The sequence below is a fragment of the Biomphalaria glabrata genome, chromosome 14, assembly GCF_947242115.1.
Source record: "Biomphalaria glabrata chromosome 14, xgBioGlab47.1, whole genome shotgun sequence".
In the NCBI taxonomy this organism is placed as follows: Eukaryota; Metazoa; Mollusca; class Gastropoda; family Planorbidae; genus Biomphalaria; species Biomphalaria glabrata.
Genome location: NC_074724.1, coordinates 31,935,287 through 31,957,912, shown reverse-complemented (window position 1 = coordinate 31,957,912; position 22,626 = coordinate 31,935,287). Strand labels below are relative to the sequence as shown.

Sequence of the window (22,626 nt, the reverse complement as noted above, 5' to 3'; positions counted from 1 at the left end):
ATCGATAAAAAAGAAAAAGTCGCTACCATTATCGACACCGCGTACCACTATCTCATAATTTAAGAAAAACTGAGTTGGAAAAACAGCGAAAATATGGAAACCTAGGCTTGGAGATTAACCTTTAATGGAAGTTATCTAAAACAACAATGTACCCCATTGTTATATCAACCGAAGGGATAATATAACTGACCTCAAAGATACTTTCAAGAACCTTGTCATACCGTTTGATCGTCTAAGAGCTGAGCCGAAGGCTCTTCGATCTCTAAGTTTGAAAAAAACAAAAAATGTTTGAGCGTCAAACGTTAAAAAAAAAAACAACCTGTGTGAACGCACAGTTCTGTCTGGAAGAGACCCAAGTCAATGCCTATGTAAAGCATTGCTATTTCCGATGCATCTGACCCCCGGCGCATGGGCTAGACATGGTTTTGTTTTGCTACTCAATAATGGTCGTTTCCACACGAGCGCCACGATGAGGCAGAGTAGCTCGCTCGCGCCCTTGGCATTCCTAGGAAGATTCTCGTTGCCTGTCAGAGGCGGTACTGCTGCAGACCTGCTACATCACCAGAAAATTCCTCAGTGTAATTAACTGTTTAGAATTTAGCCCTTGTTATATAAAGGGAGAGTGATCCTTAAAGGATTACGGGCACGACATGGCCTAAACTCAAAACTCAAACTCCTCGGTGTAAACTGTTAAGGGAATACGATGAATTTTCTTTCCCTTTAACAAAACTCGATCCTGGTAGTGCCAGAGAATGAATAGGCCTACTCGTTCTTTTCTAACATAATAATAATAAATAATGATTGAAAATAATGATAAATAATGATTAAAAATAATAATAATTAATTAATAATAATAATAATAAATGATTAAAAATAATTAATAATATGTAATAATAATAATTAATTAATTAAAAAAAAAGTAAGCTACATAAGAACCTTGCTACAGCCACAGTTGTCCACTTTTGCAAAAGTGCAATTTTATTTTTCTTGTGTATTGGAGAGATGTACTCCCCCAGATGGGTATCACCTTGTTCGACCCGGACCCGCACCCCCATTGAGACGCCACTGAATATAACGATGATGAAAAGCTCTGGGAAAAGATATATAGCACTGAACTATACAAAACATTGAAAGTGTATCCGCGAAATATAAACTGTTACAACTGATGGTGCAATCTGAATAATATCCTTATCTTTAGACTATAGCGATCTGTCTAAATTTTAATATTTATTTTACAAATCTATCAGATTTTAAAGGTTGCCTTTTGTTTTCCATTAGCGTTATTAATACGGTTATTTTAATTATTATCATTTTATAACCATAGAGTGTTTTTTTCATCTAGTTGTCTACCTTGACTTAGATCTAGATAATAGACACAATTCTTTTATTTAGAAGTTTAAAATTACTCTTCTGACTTCCAAACAAAGTAAGTAGATCTACACTGTGAGTAGTGAGGAGAGTAAGAAGTTAGTTAGTTAGTGTAAGTATAGATCTAAATCTAGATATACATATATATATATATATATATATATATATATATATATATATATATATATAGTAGTTTATTTAATCCAGACATTCGCTGTTTTTGTGGTCATTAAATAATTATTTTAATATTTATTATAAAACTAGCGCTCTGTATTATATAATAATGTGCTTGTCCATTTTCCAATGATTGATGATTCTGAACCTCTTCACAGCCCAGGCCTAGGCCCGGCCTAGCCTAGGGTTAAGACTATAAATATAACTATAGTATATTTTTTGATTGGCTAAGTCAGCCTAAGTGAGTAAGTCTATACTAATGAGCTCGGCAATATTTATTCTGTTTTTTTTTTAGCTCATTTATTTGAGTTATAAATCAAGTTGTTTGATTCCATTATAAAAAAAAATTAATTAATAGGGAATTAGATCTAAATTACGATTTTCTTACCAAATTTATTTCGGACAGCCAGTTTTGGACATCAATGTTAATGATCTTTGTGATGTACTTGTTCAGGCTGTCTTGAGGTCAACTATAGAGATGACTGTTGAATTTCAATCAATTACTCTGCAAGCGTTTGAGTTTTATTGTTCGGGTGTATTCAATGTAGTTGCTCAACAATACAGAATAAACAAGACGATCGATTTAACGAGTAAAGAGATGTGGTCAACACTGATGAACAATTCATAATATATTTATTCCAAGAAAAGGCCACAGTAAAAGTCTCTGTCAAATAAACATGTCTTTACCCTAGAGAATTCTATCGCTAACTGATTTTCCAGTCTCTAACCCAAAATATCCCAAACATCACTAGTCCCGTTCAATATATGTCTTCTATGGTGCGTCGCTAAATAACTAATGCTATAAACTAGGTGCTGAACAGATTATATTATATTTGTTCGTTTGTTGTTGTTTTTTTAATAGTGAATAAATGGGCAAATGTTTGGAGTGAGTTTGGTACATTGAATGAAGTTAAATGCTTAGATCTAGACCTACTAGATAGATCTAGATTTATATAGAGAAAATATTTAGTTTAGTATAGGCTGGGTGTTTCCTCAGGCTTTTTAAAAATATATAGTCCCCGCATTTTAAGGGAGTTTTCGGTCTTGGCAATTTTCTCCAATACTGACATAAAAGGAAACATCTAGGTCTGAAGACTGTAACCGGAATATCCATGGGACAAGGTGGGGTTAGCCAATGGTCCATTCTCCGCCATCCATAGAGCTCTCCAAATGGAACTTTTCTGCAGTAGAAAGCTTAAAGTGGACTGTGCCCTGGGTATGCTCTGTGGAATCGTCACATCCTGGATCCAGGCCCCTTCACGATATCACATTCACCAGATCCAGAAAAAAACACTTCATGATGGGTTTATATCTAGTATTAGAGTGTAGTGAAACAAGGACCTCCGTCTTGTGTAGTGCAATCCAGACCTCCGTCAAAAAGCACCTAGAGGGGGGAAGGTCCACTATTATTCACTTAGTGAAAGGCAACTAGTGGGGTTATTTATTTCTCTTGGTGGTCATTTCCTAGCCCCGATACTCACACGGGGGAGTATCGCCACAAAGTGGAGGTTTGGAGTCAGAGTTTTCCTTCTCCTATATGGGTTGCATTATTCAGGCTGATGTGCCCCATCAACACGAAGCTAAACTGGTTTGGAGGTGCCAGTGTTCCGCCTTTCATCCCTTCTCCTGTCAGTTTGTAAAAACAGGTTCCGACGGATTTTTGGGAAAATCACACGTGAAGGCCAGGAGCTGGATTTGACTGTCAGAGGCATTTAGAGACGCAAGCCATGGGAGCATTTCTTTGAAAGTGGGTGCTTATCCCTACTTTCACCCCTGGCATTGACAGTCCTTCCTGGACTGCCTGTGATAAGTCGGCTACTGGAAATAAAAAACAGACAAGCAGCAAACACCTAAACCTTTTGCAACTCAACATCTTAGGCCTACAAAACAAGACAACAGAACTCCAAGAAGCATGATATACACATCACAGGCTACACATAGTACAGATGCCTTTGCACCAAATGCCAGGGAATTATGACCCTCATAAGAAACGACACACAAGCAACAGTAAAATAAGTACAGAACAATACAGATATCGACATGCAGGAAATACTTCTTTGGAGAGGAGGAACTAAGTACACCATCAAAACTTCTATTGCCCACCATCATCAACAGCAGATATAGACCTACAACTACCACACTACACAAGGACAATAATAGCTGGCGACTTTAATGCACACACACCTTCCCTAGACTACCCATACTACAACAAGCGTGGCAAAGAAATAGAGGATGTAACAAATGCCTCTAACCTACAACTTCTGCTTAACAAAACCTCACCTCCAATATTTCTCCACAAAGCACACAACACAACTAGCAGACCTGACCTAACTTTTATCTCTACAGACATTACCGACTCTTCTAAAATAACAGTTCTTGAAGACATAGGTAGTGACCACAGGCCTATACTCCTCAATATTGGAATGCCAGGTAGATACCAATCCAGCAAAATAACTAGATGGAACTATAAAAAAGCTAACTGGGCAGCTTTTTCACAAGAAACAGACACCAAGCATAATGGAGACAGACGTCAACTCAACCTACACAACTATAGTCTCCAACATCTTACAAGCAGCAAAAAAACACATCCCTCGAGGCCAAGTTAAGAAATACAAACCTTTTTGGACACAAGCATTAGATAAATTAGTAAAAGAAGAAACATGGCCACTTAGACTATAGAAAAAAAAACTACTAGAGAGAACAAGACAACGTACAACAAATTGACAGGGCTTATAAGATACAAAATTAAAACTGAAAAAATGAAAAAGTGGACCACAACATGCAAACAACTAGATCTAAACAAGGATGGTCGAAAGGCCTGGACCCTTATGCACCGGCTAGCAGGAAAGAAACAAATAACAAACCCCCAACCTATAAAAGACACTGTAATAGACACTAAAACAACATGAGCTTCAATAAACACAATGATTTTATTAGTCTCTATTTATACTCTTTACTCCAGCCACTTGTTCTCTAAACTCACTTCCTTTTACACACAGTCCAGACACACTGTTGTTCATTCAACCATGTACACTCAAGGTCCACTGGTCATTTCATACACAGGCACACACACTGCACTACCAGCCACTCAAAACACATACACTTACTATCACAGGCACTGACGACGTAATAACAGAAAACCTTAAAAAGGCTGAAACCTTCAATAAATATTTTGTCAGCATTAACAAGTCAAAGCCAAGAAAACAACTGGGCCAGGCCTTTAGTAATTTCTTAAAGAAAGAAGAAAAAGCTCCAACTTTCAGATCTTTGACACTCCCTTCACTCTACATGAGCTCAATACTGCCCTAAAAAGCCTCAAGTCAAGAAAATCCCCTGGACCGATAAAATAACAAATTAAATGATCCGGGGACTAGGACCACAGGCCCAAAACTGTATACTTAACTTTATCAACCATACATGGAGAACTGGAGACATACCACAGGAATGGAGAACCGCAAACATAATACCCATTTTAAAGAAAAATAAACCACCTGGAGACCCAAAAAGTTATAGACCAATATCTCCAACATTCAACATTGGCAAAATGGCAGAAAAAATGATCAATAACCGACTTTATTGGTGGTTAGAAAGTACTTGCTCACTCCACAATGCACAAGCTGGCTTCAGGAAAGCAAGTAGAACAGAAGACCACCTCTTTCGTTTTATCCAGGACACAGTAGAAGGGTTTCATGTAAACAAGCACACTACTGCAATATTTATAGATTTGCAACAAGCCTATGATAGAATGTGGAGAAAAGGTATATTTTTGAAGATGAAAAAAATGGGCATCCATGGAAAAATGTACAGCTGGATCAGGGCATTCTTAAAAAACAGAACCCAACAAAACAGCAAAAAGAAACTACATCCTAAAAATAGACTCACAGCTAATAAATGAAGAAGAAAATCCAACATATTTTGGTGTAAAACTAGACCAAAGGCTGTCTCTAAACCCGATTCGAAGGTGCCATCTCTAGTAAAAAAAGTTTGGAAGAAGGACTACTACAAGGTTCAGCCCTTAGCTGCACTCTCTTTCTAATCTTCATGAATGACCTACCGCACTTTATGCAGACAACCTTTTAATTTGGACTACAGAGAAATATCCAGTGTTGACTAGATCCAAACTAAATAGAGCCCTTACAACTATCTCCACTTATTCAAAATTATGGAAAATGGAAATAAACAAAGAAAAGTTTATTCAATCTTTAGCCACAGCAACAAAACAGCAAAAAGAAACTACATCCTAAAAATAGACTCACAGCTAATAAATGAAGAAGAAAATCCAACATATTTTGGTGTAAAACTAGACCAAAGGCTGTCTCTAAAACACTTTATGGCAGATTTAAAAGAAAAGGCATCACAAAGATTAAACATAATAAAACACCTAGCAGGAACATCCTGGGGAGCTGAAAAGAAAACCTTAAGACAGTCAGATACGTCAGATCTGTAATAAATAACTGTCTCTCCATACACGTAGCTGCCCACAAAATCTATCAATCATCATTAGACACAATCCAAAACCAAGCCTTGCGGCTAATTAGTGGGGCTATGAGAACTACTCCAACAGCAGCATTGAAATAGACTACAATATTGAACCTCTTAAGTTAAGGCGCAACAGAGAAGCATTAGAAGCTATTGAGAGATACAGAAGGTTGGAGGACGATCATCCTAATAAATTACTAACACAGAGAAATAGGAAAAACAACAAAAAAAAGCAAAGGTTTCAGATCCAACTTACTGACGAACTAGCCCTAAAACATCACCTACCCAATAACAGAGAAAAAATTACCAGATTACCGGACTAAACTACAAAACTACAAACAACCAACCATCAAAACACATTTACTAAATAACACCTTAACAAAAGAATCAAATCCACTGGAGCTCAAAGTTGGCACGCTTGAAACAATTGAAAGCTATCAAAAAACAGCTATCCATATATATACAGACGGATCAGCTTTCAAAGCCACCATCAATGCTGGTCTTGGTGCCCTCCTGATCTTCCCTAAAAATAAACACTTTGAGATAAGTGCACCCTGTGGCGATTACTGCTCAAACTTCCAAGATGAAATTGAGGCAATTACCATAGCACTACAGGCAGTGGAAAACAAATTATATGAAGGAGTGCAACCACCATCAGATATTGTTGTCTTTACAGACTCCCAATCTACTCTGCAAGCACTTAACAGCAGCACCTAAAACAGCCCAAGAGAGTTGACAACACTAATTGTGATAATCCATCAGATAATATCAAATTTAAATATCAATATCACACTACAGTGGATCCCTGGACACATTGGCATCATGGGAAATGAAAAGGCAGATAAGCTATCAAAGGCAGGTTCATCTATGGAACAACCAGATAGACCTGTTAACTACCTCACCCTAAGGTCAATGTTAGTCAACAATCCACAAAGAGGAGTGGCTCAACTAATGGGCATCAGGAAACACAGGCAGAGCCATGTACAAAGAAATGACTTCGCCTAACAAACTGGACAGCATTAACTTCCTCCCCTGCAAAGAACAATCTACAATTTTCCAACTAAGAACAGGACACACACCACTATTAAATTACCACCTGAACAAAATAAACTCCACACAACTCCCCCTTTGCAGATACTGCGCCCACCCCTTTGAAACCGTAAATCATATCCTCTTTGAATGCCCCTCCCTAATCCACCTTTGGCAGACCCTACTTCCACTACAGCCCAACATAACCAACACCCTGTACGGCAGTGCTGAACAACTGAAGAAAACAGCACACTTTTTTTCCTTGGTGCAGTCTGCAAAAGAGCTCACAGCTCAGCAGCAATAAAGCTGGCTAGAAGAAGAAGAAGATATAGAGAAAATATAGAGGGATCAGCTATATAGGCAAGAATGGCTATAGATCCTAACCTGTACTATACTACAAAAGATCATCTGTATTAGAAATTTATTAAATTAATAAACAAAAAACACAATCATTCAACACACATCTAATCATGCAAACATAAAATAAGTCAAAAAGTCGGTGCAGAAGTCACTATCCCAGTGACCTAATTTTGGTAGAATAAGTGTGTTTTTATATTTTTTTTTTTCTGTTCGTATTTATGCATAATTTGAAAACATCTTAATGATTTAATGTGAGGGGCTATGCCTGGGGATCTTAAAATTTAGTTAATGTTAATATAGAATTAAAATCTGAGTTTATTGATGCCTAAATATAGAGACTGTCCAAAATAAATTTTATGGTGTCCGGAATCAAATAATGTGGGTCAAATTTGTCCGAATTAAATGTAAACACACAGCCTCTTTGACCTTAAATATAATAACAAATATAGGTTAGGGGTACAAATATAAGTGGTCATCCTTATTCTCCTTTAACTAAAGAAGATTTTGATAGTTCATTTTCTTTTCTATGTCGAACCATTGTAAAATAATGCGCTGTCAAAGTCAAACTTACACATTTGGGCATATAGGTGTCCGAATAGCATAAACTACTCTATATATACTATATAGATGTACTAAAGCTAGATCTAGTTTAGATTTTAATTAGATCTAGAGTCGGTAGTCTTTTAATTAAACCACTTGTCTTTATGATATCTAAATATTAAAATTAAATTATTAAGTAAATTCTAATAAGTTTAATAATAATAAGCTTGTCTTCGGGTCCTAAGATTAGTGAGGAATGCAGTATTTCCCGTGGCTGCGCAGCCCCAGCTGTAACCTACATTCAGGGCAAGCATATGTCGACGACTACCTTTTAGCTCACCAAAAAAGACTGCCTTTGGCATATGTTTGTCTCCCATATGGGATACATGCCCTACTCATAGAGCTGGGTCGACTCAGAGGCGCCCAAAGATCCCAAAATTTTAAATCCTAGTTTTCACCAGGATTCAAACCCAGGACCCCTGGTTCAGAAGCCAAGCACTTTATCGCTCAGCCACCACGCCTCCCCATTATTATATAGTCTACATTTAAATTATAAATATTTAGATCTAGATCTATAGTGTAGTTTTCTGAAGACTCAAATGTAACAATGAACATTTTTTTTAGCGGCCCCCGTAAGGGGGAAAAGCCGCTATTAGGTTTGTGCAAAATGTCCGTCTGTCCGTCTGTCCGTCTGTCACACTCAGATCTCGAAAACTAGAAGAGATATGAAAAATATTATTTCATCATTAAATCCGGCTTGAAAAGTTTAGGTGCAACGGCTACTTTTGGTTTTCTAAAAGCAAACCGTTTAATTTATAAAATTAATTATGCAAGCGATTTTTTCATAAAAATACACCAATTCTAAAACAATTACGTAAATGTAAGGGAGGCAATGTTACAATATGCTAACAAAGATGGACAATTTTTGTGTATTTTCAGTATCACTAAGTCAAATATATTTTTAAAATGTACAGGAAATGTTTACAACAAATACAAATAATAGTTAAAGACGTTTTTTCTGGTCAACTAGCTGCTAAAATTAAAAGAAAACATTTCTGTTTGTTTATAAAGGCTAATAATGCACTTTGTATGTAAATATGCTAGGACAAATTTGTACAAATACTCCTTCTTCCCTAGTGCTATTAGAGCATGGAATGGGTTGCCTGAGCTAGCCAGGAAAACCAGTGACTTGGCAGAATTTAAGTCATTGGTTAATATGCATGACTAAATGCATGACGCGTAGGACGTAATCATCTTCTTTTTTGAAGTAACGTCTGTATTATATAAGATAAGATAAGATATCACGCACATTTTTTTAAATGGACTTTTTATGCAGCGATTTTCGTGCAGTAGCGTAACGTCGCAACATGATCAGGTGCTAAACCAATTCCTTAAACTTTTTTTAAAAATCAGATTTTATTTATTTTTTGTTTAGTGCCCCCATCCGAATAAAAGAAGCTTATTTTTGTGCGTTTTGTCTGTTGGTCGGTCTGTCCGTCACGATTAGATTTAAAAAACTAGAACTCTAAAAGCTATTGAAAATCGGATTTACCCTTTAATGTTCCTCCCATAACATCTCAATAGTTTTAAGTATCTAAAATTGATTGTTCCGGATTTTTTTGTGCAAAACTAATCAACGCCAACAAATGTTTGTTTGCTCTTCTAACTTATATTACATTCAATTTCCATGCTTAAACGTTGCAAAAACACATTATCAATAATATGTTGTTCCGTTTTTTATGTAAATAGCATATTAATGCTAAATCATAATCTCTATACTGACTTATATTTCATTAAGTGTAAAAATGTTCCGGATATTGTTTTATAAAACATGAATTATGCCTAATGATTGTTTGAAATCGCATAAGGCTTTTAAAAAAAGTAATTTACTAGAATTGATTACTGAAAATTACTTTTTAGACATTTAATTTTCTTGTAAAACATAACATAGAAGTTTTGTAATCGATAAAGAAAGTTCCGGATTTTGTTTCTTACAAATCGTCGCCAGAAATTTCCGAATTTATTTAAAAATCTACTAACGCCAAATAATTGTTTGAACTCCCTCTTCTAATTAATAAACAAATAATCTTCTCATTTACGAAATAATGTTTTTACGGATTTTTATGAAAAATATTTTAACTCACTACTCTCTTACAGTACATTTAACTTTCTACCTAAAACATTAAAAAATCTAATTATCGTTAATATTATGTTCCGATTTTTAAGGAAAACAGAATCCAAACACCAAAGTAAGGTATGAAAATCTCTCCACGTGGCTGTAGTACATCTAATTTTTATACGAGACCATCCAAAAAATTTAATTAACGGTATTACATTTATCTGAAATTCTCTTTTTCTTTTACTATTTATACAAACATCCGGAACAATCTATTATATAAACTTTTCAATTGTGTTCATACCTAAAAATTATTGCGATGTTTTGAAACGTAAAATAAAGGTTAATCAATTTTTAATAACTTTTAGTTGTTTTTTTTATATCAAGATAACGGACAGACCGACTGACAGACAAAACGCAAAAACAATGTGGCTTTGATCCTTTTTAAATAATATCTATTAGAACTCAGTGCACCAATGTCTATGAACCCTCGTTAAATATCTCGTGTAAATAAAGACATTTTTTTTATGGTACCGGTACTAGCCTATTGTGAGGTAATGGAATTTTTTTTTCTTTGACGTCATATGAATGGACTCTTTAAATGTAATGTTAAAAGAACGCACTCGGTGCACCAATGTCTATTAACCCTCGAAAAAATTGCTTGTATTAATGAAAACATATTTTAGTCTAACTAAGCCGTGTGACGTAGTGTTTTTTTTTCCTTTGACGTCACATGGAATGAATTCTTTAAATGAAATGCTAAAAGAACGCACTCGGTGCACCAATGTCTATGAACACTCGAGAAATGGCTCGTGTTGATAAAGGTGATTTTTAGTCTAGCTAGGCCTTGTGACGTAGTGTTTTTTTTTTCCTTTGACGTCATATGGAATGAATTCTTTAAATGAAATGCTAAAAGAACACACTCGGTGCACCAATGTCTATGAACACTCTATAAAAGGCTCGTAATGATGAAGGCGATTTTTATTCTAGCTAGGCCGTGTGACGTAGTGTTTTTTTTTCCTTTGACGTCATATGGAATGAATTCTTTAAATGAAATGATTAAAGAACGCACTCGGTGCACCAAAGTCTATGAACACTCGATAAATGGCTCTTATAGATGAAGGCGATTTTTAGTCTAGCTAGGCCGTGTGACGTAGTGTTTTTTTTTCCCTCTGACGTTATATGGAATTAATTCTTCAAATGAAATGAAAAAAGAACTCGGTATAGTAATGTTTATTAAGCCTCGTTATGTGACTTGCGTTTAAAAAAGGAATGATATCTTGATTTAGATCTAATCTAGATTTTTTAAACTAGATCTAGATTTTTATTACAGTATATCTAGATCTGGATTTATATTCTAATTAAAATTATTTTAGAGTCTAGATCTAGAATTTCTAGATCTAGTTTAGACTAAAATAGACTAGATTAAGATGTAGAATTTCAATTTCTAAACTTAAAGTGTAAAAAAAAAGTGTAGATTTTCATTTCCAAACGTTTTGATCAATATTGTAATGTTTTAATATACTAAAACTAATCTACTATTTTTTTATTAAATTTAAATTTACGGCAAATGAATCTTTGAAACATTATTACTTTTGACCATCGGATGGCTGCCTGGTCGTGCGGTTTGCGCGCTGGACTGTCGTTCAGATTTATGGATGGCCCAGGGTTCAAACCCTGCCCGCTCCCATCCCCCATCGTCCTGCGGGAGGTTTGGACTAGGAAGTAATTATCTTCAACTCTGAAGGAACATCCGAAACGTGTAAAACATTTTACATCAAAATTAAATCACCTCTTGAATATTATTTGCGAATATGCAGATCCGACAGGGATCCGACTTCGACGGGGGCCGCCTCTGAGTTTGTGTAACACAAACTCTCTTTGTAATCTTGTTTTTAATTGTCTTATTCTAGAATGTATGTCCCACTACTTGGAGAAGTATCTCTTTGGCTGCTGGTATTGGTGGGCTTGTTGTCAGCTTTTTATTTCTATGCTACTAGTTTTGTGGGAGTCTTTAAAGCTTTTGGCATACCTGGCCCTGCCCCATGGCCCATAATCAATCACCTGCCCGAGCTGCGGAAGCACGGCCTATCCAAGATGCTAGATGAGTGGCGATTAAAGTATGGAAACAGCTATGGCATCTACGGCATGTTTCCCAGGTGCCCTACATTGGTGACATATGACGCAAAACTTCTTGAGCACATCATGGTAAAAGACTTCAGCAATTTTGTGGACAGGGTTGGACGGAACACTTCTCTAAGTGTTGTCGTAGAAGTAAGTGGATATTGATTTTTTAAAAATGTTTTGATCCTTTGGGGACCTCAAGATCATAATGTTATCCCATATCTCACAAAAGGATCCTTGGGGAAACTGCCAATGATTTTCGTCAGCCTAGTGTGCCCAGGAAAAGAAATCTTGGCTGCTCACCCCAAGTATCTCCAAGCTTTTCTTTTATTACCTTTCGCAAGAGATGTCAGGTACCATATTCATTTCAGATCAAGTGAACATGCTAAAAATTCACAAATTCAAATCTCAATCTTCACATAGATTTAAAGTTGAGCCTTTTACAACTCTGTCCCCATTGACTCAAGATTATACATCCCAAAAAGTTCACCATTGACCCTGGTCAGTTATTTATGAGGGTGTTTACGTACCACCAGAATGATCAAATATCTTTTCATTTTTTAATAGTCGTTATTGCTCACCTAACTGAAGATTATATATATATATAAGGCTTTGTAAGAGTATTATAAGAGAATTTTCTTATCTCTTTATCACAAAAATGTTTGAGCTCTGCTGTGTTTTGAAAGAGTGGCAGGAACGGTTTGAAAAGGTGTATAAAGTTAACTAGTCAAGGACTACACAAGGAAAACTTGGGGAATCAAAATAAAAAAAAAGATAAAGCATGACTCAGATGTTTAAAAAAGGGACATGTCATGTTTTAAAAATTGTAGGATTACTTAATGAATTTTAGAAAATTTGAATATTTCAATAATATAAATACTTGATTTACTTTTGTTTAAAACCCCATTAAGATCCACTTGATCAAATGTACTGTGACATACAATCTGTTAGACTACTTTTTAATGTCAGGCAATAGTTTTATTGTCTTTACTTGAATCTATTTACCACTGCCAATCTTTTAGTAGGCATTGTCAGTAGGAGTAGCCACACATTCCTTCATTTGACTAGAGGGTAATATGTTTTAATTCTGGCCAGTAGCCAATTTGTCATAATTGGTATATGCTCCTGGAACCTGCCCACAAATTATATGTATATATATATTATATGTCTACTATTCTAGTTATAATAAAGAAGCTTAGTTTTTAAAGAATAATATATTGTTGTGATGACATTTTTACTATATATTTTAAACATGTATACTACTTTACTCTTGTTTTGAGGAATGTTGGCTAAGTTCGATATGATTGGCTTCTGAAACGTGGAGTCTTGAGTTGTATCCCTGTCATGACTGGGATTTTGAACTTCATGATTTTTAGGATGCCCGAGTCCATCCCATTCTAATGGATACCTGACACACATTGCGGAAGTAAAGGCAATTGTTTGTTGGCCATTAGACACACTTGTTAAACCATCAGCCAAAGAAAAAGACTAGCTGTACATGATCTGCCCCCCTCCCCCTTTATTGCATGGTCTTTTACTTAATACTAGTTTTATGTACTCAAAAAAAAAAAAAATTCCCAATATATCTTATCTTACATTTTTTTTATTTAAAAAAAATAATAAATAGCTGGTTGCATCCTAAGATCTTATGATCCATCAGGGAAGGCTACTGCACTCAATCCCAGTCCTATCAAACTGATGTTGTTGTTTTTTTTTGGTGGGGGGAGGGGGGGGGGCGCTACTTATCAACAATTTCAAATTAATTCCATACTTCATCTGTGTTTTAAAAGTAGTGAATTTTTTTTTACAAGTCTAACACTACTATGTGTGTCAGTTTAATGACTGACAGATTCAATCTCTTTAGAATAAAGTCTGCGCTAGGAAGTAGTCCTTCAAACTATACCAGATGTTTAAACAAGATAAATAAAATTTGATCTAGCTTCCCAACCTTTGTTATAAACTCTTTAGTTTAACAGTGTTTTCTTTTGAATACAGATCCTGGTGTCAACAACCAGATTGAAAAATTTTTACTAGCGTGTTTTTTTTTTTCAAGTCAGCATGATTTCTCTGCTACACTTATAATTGATTTAGTCAACCTGCTAATCCTTTGAACTAGATGCTAAATCATTGTGAAAGAGTACTGGATAAGGTTCATGTTTAAAGTCAATCTGTAGCTTAATATTTGGGTTAAAACCTAGGACTTGAACGGCCTAGAAATGCACATTTATGTAAAGAAAGAGGCCACTAAAATGGGAAAAGACGCTATTAGTTTTGTGTGGAATGTCTGTCCTTCCCATCCCGTTTAGATCTCGTAAACTAGAAAAGATAGTGAAAATCCGACATCATAATATTTTAGACCAATCAGAGTTCTGATGCAACGGCTACTATTTTCTTTTCTGAAAGAGAAAAATCTAATTTTTTAAATCGCTTATGCAAGCAGTTTTTTCATAAAAATACACCACTTTTACAACTATTTACTATTGATAGTAACAAACACGGGAGGCTCCTGAGTAGAGGAGAGGACTATTTACTATATTTTTAACACATTTATGCAAATGGTTTTAGATTTTTGTCCAAAAAATATTTTTTGATACATTTGTATTGCTAAGTTAAGTAAGTTCTGTCGGGGGCCGATTTTGAGTTTGTGTTTCCTTGTTTTGTTTTCTTTTACATTCATAATGATAAGATTATAGATTCGTTATTACTATCCTAATACTTTGTTTTAAACCAGATAAAGAAAGACATTACTAACTATTTCTGCTATAGTACAACTAATAGTAAATTGTAGATATTATATTATTTAATTGAGGGTCGAAAAAGACTTGTGTACAATCTTATTGTTAAAAGTCTTATGTAATCTTTTTTTTTTTTTAAAAAAAAAAGGGTCTTTGTGGCTGAGTGGAAAATCACTTGGCTTCCAAACCGAGGGGTCTTGGGCTAGGACTCAAATCTATGGATGCCCCTTAACCAACTAGAACCAACATATTAGATCTCTTCTTAACGCTAACATTAACATTGTTAAAATAAATTGTCTTATAAAACCAAAAAGGAAAATTTTACTGTGGAATAAATGTAACCTAACCCAATACATCCTAATCCACTCAGAATAATGCCAGTTATTAAGAGTAACAAAAAAACTAAAACAAATAAAACTACTTATTTTATTAATGGTAAACCTGTTTCAAGGACTAACAACTCAAACTATCTAGGTGTAATAATAAATGAAAAGTTATCATGGACTCCCCATAGTGATGAAATTATTTTAAAAAAATCAAGCAGAACATCAAGATTTATTAAAAGAAATTTCTATCAATCAAATAAGAACATAATACTAAAATGCTATTTAACCTTGGTTTGGCCAATATCAGAATATGAATCCTCTGTTTGGGGTCCCTCAACATCAAACACTGAACAATAATTTTACAAATAGAAAAACAAAACCTAATACGAAGATAAGGGCACATTCCTTGTTCTGTATGCTAGGACAAATATGTACAAGTGCTCCTTCTTCCCTAGTGCTATTAACATATGGAACAGGTTGTCTGAATTAGCCAGGAAAATCAACAATTAGAATTAAAGTCACTGGTTAACATGCATGACTAGGTTGACACATGGAATGCATAGTGACGTCTGTGATCTATAAGATTAGAGCCCCCAAATCCACCCAACTCTTCTGATTACCTGACAATAGTTGGGGAAAGTAAAGGCATTTGGACATTGTGCTAGCCACATGACACCTGTTTTAACCATTAGCCATAGAATCAGATGGCCTTTACAGATCTGAAAGGAGTACTTTTTTGTTTCAAAGTTTCACAATCTTCCTTTTTTATTCTTCAAATATTTCACTCCAAATGAGTTATACTTCCCCCCCCCCTTTTTTTTTTCTTCACTGCAAGGATTGTATTATTTAACATCACTTCTTCTGATGTATTGAAATTCAAATGTTTATAATTATGTCAGGGTCTGTTCTTCTTAAATGGTGACTATTGGCGTAGATCTCGTCGTGTGATGTCACCAATGTTCACGGTCGAAAGACTAAAACAGATGTTGTACCATGTCAACACAAGTGCTGCTCTATTGCTAGAGTTGATTAAGAAATACAAAGCTCAGGGAAAGTTGATTCCTCTCAAAGTTACAGCTGGTAAATAATTTATAAATGAATTTTTTGAAACTGATTCAATTGATGTGGTAGATGTTTCTTATTAGTTTTTAGCATCTTTTTTGTTTTTTGACCTTACAATTATATAGATCTATATCTTTCACTTGAGCCTCTCAAGCCCTCACTCTAATGGAGTTTGATGATGATGATGATATCTTTCACTTAGCAACTAAGACTAAGCATCTTAAAATGATACACACTAACACCTCACTCAGAAACTCATTGCAACGTACAATTTTTAGACATGCATGGGTTGCATAATCAGCCAGGAAAACCAACGACTTAGCAGAGTTAAAGTCACTGTTAGCATGCAGGATTAGATTGATACATGAAACGTGTTGGATTTAATTATCTTCTCGTTTGAAGTAACGTCTGTAATTAATAAGATAAGATACTTGAATTATTAAAACTATAAAGAAAGACTCAACTTATTCTTAGTATTCTTTCATTAGCCAGAAATTATCAAAGCCAACACTGGCTTACTTTACCAATCATTGCGTTCATAATATTTCTTTAGCTGCCAACTTTTTGATGCTTAAAAAAAACTTTTATAATAATAAACATTTTTTTTCTTTGAAAATTATAGGTAAATATACGTCTGATGTTGTAGTCCGTGTGGGGTTCAGCATTGACTCAAAAGCTCTGACAGACGATAACAGTGAATTTTCATACAACATAAACAATTTTATACGCATTCCTGCCACTCGTCTGCAGGATATTCTTAGGTATGTGTTTATTCTTTTTTTTTTTCTTCCATTTCAGTTATTTCATTCTTCTGGGTAAAAAGACTTTAACAAGATAACTTAGCTGGGTTTTTTTTTCTCACAGATCTATTGGAGAGTTCTTTCCCCCTGCAATGATTTTTGGGCTAAAATATTTCAATGAACAAGTCGATGCCATTTTACCTGAAACTAATAACTACTTTTTAAACTTAATTAAAGACTCCATTGATAGAAAACTTCAAGAGCGATCTAAACCAGGTTAGTTTTGTTTGTTTTTGTTTTATAAAAGTTATAAGTACTCCCTCAGAAATGAAAATAATTACCTCCAAACATCGTGAAGGGCATCAGTGGATGGAAGCAGAAACTGTTTGAATTCAGGACCTTCATGATGAATATCCAAAGCAAATACCCCAATATACCAATCTATGAGGTTGTCAACTTTGTATAATCAAACTTAGAGGAACACTTCTTAATCTTGTATAATACAAACGCTACTTGAAAAAAAGAAGATGATTATGTCCTATGTGTCATGCATTTAGTCATGCATATTAGCCAATGACCTAAATTCTGATAAGTCACTGGTTTTCCTGGCTAGCTCAGGCAACTCATTCCATGCTCTAATAGCACTAGGGAAGAAGGAGCATTTATACACTTCATTTTGTTTACAATGTTTTTGAGTCAAATTATAAATAAGTTGGGATGAAAACTCATCAGATATTCAGAATTGATGATACTGTGGGTATTATGTCGGATTGGTATGTTTGGCAACACCATTGCAGGACTTCTTGGCTCGTCAGGGAGGGCCAACCGCATCTAAAATATTAATGATTAAAAAAAAAGAAAAAGAATAAAAGAACTAATTTTCTATTTATTCTCTAGACTTTAAAAAGCCATCTCATGTGGACATGCTGGACATGCTACTGGACGCTGAGGTGGATGATCAGACAGGGAAACATCTGAAAGCTGATGACAGAAAGGTCACTCGCAATGAAGTAATAGGCAACTCTGCCATTTTGATCTTGGCTGCCTACGAGACAACGTCCACAGCCTTGACCTCGATACTGTACCTGCTGGCCAGGCATCCAGACATACAAGATAAACTTATAGAAGAGGTAGATGAGGTCATGCAAGGTCAGACTACACCCAGATATGAAGACTTGTCAAAATTGGTTTATATGACACAAGTAAGTTAAGGTATTATTCTAAGAAAGAAATAGCATTCATTTTATTGAAGAAAATATACAGTTTTAACTTCTCAAAGAACTCCTATTGTGTTGTAAAAATTATTCTCATTTATGATATTTATGAGTGTTTGATCACAAACCGAGATTTGTAGGAAAAGAACAAGCAAATTTAATTAATTATCACTAATTGGCTAATTTTTTTTATTTATTCATGCAATGTCCTTGGCAATGAATATATCCATCCATCCCAGTGGCGTTACAGCCCATGGAGGGCTTTGGTCTGCTTCAACACATCCTTCCATTCAGATCTCTCCTGGGCCTTTCGTCTCCACACCCTAACCCCCAAGCTGTTGCAGATCTGCTTCCACATCTTCAATCCATCGCATTCCATTCAGGGTGAATGAATAATTGTAAACAATTTCAACTTGATCCAAGAATGGGAATGTTTAATTACATATACTGATTATTTTTTTTTTAATATTAAAAAAAGCCTTAAGCAGGGAAATTTATGGGAGCTATAAAAATATACTTAAAGAATCCTCCTGTTATGTGCACAGCGTAGTTTGGATGTAAAATTGTGCGAATATGTGTTGAAATGGGAAAGAGAGACAGAAATAATGGAATACTGTGGATGAGGATATTATTGACATTATTATTCATTGAAAGTTCTCATAATCTACAACTTGTAGTTCTGTGTTGGTGTAGGATTATCTCATCTGCTCTTAACACCTTCGCACAACCAAAAGAAAAAAATTAATTAATCAAACACTGAAATATATCTATTTGTGAATTGCTTCCCCTTTTACTAAGCCAGGCTTGTTTTACTTTTTAAATTTTTGACTGAATGTATTTTTTGTGTTTTATTTTAATTTAAATGTAATATCAAAGTTTCCTTTAAAGGCCAAATTAAAAAATGTTGTTGCTTTTTTCCATTTTTATCTAAAGATTTAATTTCTATTCACTTTATATGTTATTTTTAATAATATATATTCTTTGATTTTATCTTGGAAGGTCATCTATGAATCACTACGTATGTTTCCCCCATCTCCAGACATAACAAGACGAGCTTTAGAGACGCGGACCTACAATGGGTTCACCATTCCAAAAGGGGTCACCATTTTTATCCCCATCTACAAGATCGTGAAAGACCCACATTATTTTCCTGATCCCTACAAATTTGACCCCGAGAGATTTTCTCCTCAAAGAAAATCAGAAATAGATCCTGTCACATTCTTACCATTTGGATTTGGCAGACGCCAGTGTGTAGCGAAAAGACTGGCATTGATGGAACTTAAGGTTTGGATGTAATTTTAGCTTCTCTTAACAGTTAGAAATGTATACAAGATCTACAACCAAAAAAAGGACATTTCAAATGAAACATTATGTAAATTTAATGCCACCTTTTTGAGAAATAGATTAAATTTGTTGTTAAGTGTAAATAAAAAATTCAGTCTTTAAAAAGTATCACAGATATTAATCTATTAGAAATATCTATTCTTAATAAAATTGTAAGAAAATGCTTTGCAGCTTTCATAAGTGCTGTTTCAATATTTTTCTTTGTGTTTTATTCTAGATTTTGAACCATTAAATTTTAAATTTGATTAAAATCTTGTGTAGTAATTTTCAGTCATTTCTAAAGTATATATTAGTAGTAGACATCTTTCCTCTGAGAGTCTTGCACATTCCTAGTTGGTAACAGACTGTTGTTTTTGCATTTGCAGGTCGTATTGTGTTTGTTACTGTCAAATATGAGGTTCATTCAGACAGAGAGGACAGAGCCTAAAATAGGAACAGAATGTGAATATTTACATATAGATGGTTTCTTTGTACCCAAAAAGGCCATTGAGCTGGATGTAGTGATCAGGGAAAAATAGTAACTTATAATTTTTGTAAATTATGTCAGTGCCATACCAACATTTTCAAAAATAGTTTTTTTGTAAATAACAAATCTTTGTTATAAGATGACAGTCTGTCCTATGGACTGTCGAGAAAGATGGCTGCCTGGTTGTGTGGTATGTTCTCTGGACTGTCGACCCAATTGTCCCTAGGTCAACCCTTCCTACTGTCATCCTCAGTTATCCCACAGAGATTTCGGGCTCATTTTCAAACCTGAAGGAACATCCAAAACAAAAAAAAAGGCTAGAAATCACTTTGCTTGAATTTTGTTTTTTTTAAATTAACAGTTTCAAGTTGGAATTTGTTAAAATATTTTGTATGACTTTCATACTAAATTTATTTCCATGTACTCAGAAATTTTATTTTTACACAAAAATTTTGCTATTGCTTTTGGAATGTCCATTAGTTTATGTTGTCATTCCATTGTATAAATGCTTTTTTTTTCAATCCTGCTTATCTTTTCTTATTTTTGTAATTTTAGAAATAGAATTTTTTTCTTGTACTACATATATATTTTGCTTTATATGTACCTCTGCTATATATTGAAGTGTTATAATAAAAAAAAATAGTCTGGTTAATTCTGAGTTTTCATTTTTTTTCCATATAAAAATGAAATACCAGTACTAAATGCCCAGTACCATTTAGGAAAAATGTATATTAGATTATTTTGTTGATCTATAAGATTTATTTTTGTACTGCTTTAGTAATAGAACATGCAAAATAAAATGTTATTCCAATAGAATGAGCACTTGATCATATTATTTATATGTGTAAATCACATTGTCATGTATATGCCACATACAGTTTTATGTGTGTGAAGCTTTATGTATATGTACCAAAACCTGAATATTGTTTGCTTAGTTATTTTTTTCTTGTAATTCAGGTTTTGTTGTTGTTTTAGATTGTTAAACTGTATTTTGCTAATAATCTTTGTAAATTGTCCTTAGCAGTTTTCATTTCCCAAATAACCAAATAAATTGTTTCTTTTCATTTATGTACATTGTTTTTAAATCGCTGCTAGTCTGATGTTGATGTTGCTTATTCAACATCTAGTGTCAAATGAGGAATGTATTAAAAGATGTTTCTGCTACTATTAGTTTGTTGATGTATCTGTGGTATTTTATGTCTTGAGAGAGGATTTTTTTCCCTTTTTCAACTTCTTATGTGACTAAAGAGGCTAATCTTTGAATGTGGTCACAAGTTGGTCATCTCTAATCACCAGGCTTTGTTGCACTTTCACCCTTCTTTCTACTTCTGGTGTGTATGCCATCTGCAATCCAGGACCATTCTTTTTATGCTTGCTCTCTCCATCTGGAACTATTCAGTGCATCATTTTCCCAACTGTAGCTGCCAACTTTGAAGAGCTTCATGTCGTGTTTGCATACATTAGTATACCTTAAAAGTGGACGACCTGCCTTATGTTAGATCATCATATAGAATATCTTGTGGAAGTTGACCAAGTGCCATTCTGTGAACTTGTGATAACAGTACTGATGTCCTGGCACCCTGCTCTTCGCAGCTCATCCTCATTTATTTTATCTGTTGTGTCATTTTTGGGATGTACATTGCAAGCACGCCACTAAAATTGTTAACTCTGTTTTTGAAGTCGTTATGATTTATAAATATATTTGTATTGATATTGTCAATATACATATAATGCTAACTTATTATTGCTTTAGAATATTATAATGCCAAGAACATTATGTACATTTAACATGCTTCTTATATTTGAAAAGCATTTTGTCTGCTAAATAAACATGTTTTCAGATACATGAAAACATTCCTCTAGCCCTTCATTATTAAAATTGGATTTAAAGCTAACTGGAATTTTATGTGATTAAGTAAATGATTCTACTTTCTGGTATACTAATAAAACAGTGCTGTGAAACAAATTCGTTAATTATTTGTATGATCACTAACAGCTTAACGTAAAGAAATATCAATTTGCCATATAGGTTTTAAAATACAATTACCTTTACCTATCCCTTAATCTGTTGGGGGCACTAAGCAATACTTGTCAACCGTCTTTCTCCATTCCTCCCTGTCTTTTGCCTTGTTTAGAACCTCTTTCAATGGCATGTCCGTCCATTCTTTTTTGTTGTCCTCCCATCGCTTTCTCTGTCTGCCTCTTCTTCTTTTTCCTGGTACAGTTCCCTGAAGGAAGGTCTTTGCAAGCCCTGCAGATCTTGTAATATGGCCATAGATTTTAAGCTTGCATTTTTTTTTACAATAGTTAGCAGGTCATCATGGAACTGATCGCTGCAGTAACCCTGTCTCTGATCTCTTGGTTTGTGGTGCAGTCTTTGAATGTAATATTTTACATAATAATATATATGTAAAATACATACATATTTTGCTTGAGGTGACAGATATAAGATCTAACCAAAGAAAAAGCTTTTTACATTGGATTATGACCTAAAACCTTTGACTCAATCTTTTGAAATGTTTTTTAGGTAAGGGTTAGGGTATTGAAAG

At 34.5% G+C, this 22,626-nt stretch overlaps 1 protein-coding gene across 2 annotated transcripts; it reads left to right on the top strand.

Annotated features, from left to right (window-relative positions):
- The first annotated feature begins 1,276 nt into the window (after positions 1 to 1,276).
- Positions 1,277 to 22,046, top strand: LOC106068469 (cytochrome P450 3A4-like). Of its 2 annotated transcripts, none has more exons than XM_056009967.1 (8): positions 1,277 to 1,426; positions 11,980 to 12,340; positions 16,151 to 16,331; positions 16,936 to 17,074; positions 17,178 to 17,329; positions 17,951 to 18,255; positions 19,267 to 19,551; positions 19,977 to 22,046. In XM_056009967.1, the coding sequence occupies exons 2-8, from the start codon at positions 11,981 to 11,983 to the stop codon at positions 20,127 to 20,129; spliced, it is 1,575 nt and encodes a 524-aa protein (XP_055865942.1). In that variant the 5' UTR covers positions 1,277 to 1,426; position 11,980; the 3' UTR covers positions 20,130 to 22,046. The 2 variants fall into 2 exon arrangements, with proteins under 2 accessions (XP_055865942.1, XP_055865941.1); XM_056009966.1 differs by having other exon boundaries at positions 1,393 to 1,480.
- Positions 22,047 to 22,626: the final 580 nt, after the last annotated feature.

What these genes read in the sequence shown, in the direction of transcription:
- LOC106068469 (XM_056009967.1), top strand. Translation starts at nt 11,981, where the DNA reads ATGTATGTCCCACTACTTGGAGAAGTATCTCTTTGGCTGCTGGTATTG. An exon ending in CGTCTGCAGGATATTCTTAG is followed by an intron (nt 17,075 to 17,177) that starts GTATGTGTTTAT and finishes TTTTTCTCACAG; the next exon opens with ATCTATTGGAGAGTTCTTTC. An exon ending in TCAAGAGCGATCTAAACCAG is followed by an intron (nt 17,330 to 17,950) that starts GTTAGTTTTGTT and finishes TTTATTCTCTAG; the next exon opens with ACTTTAAAAAGCCATCTCAT.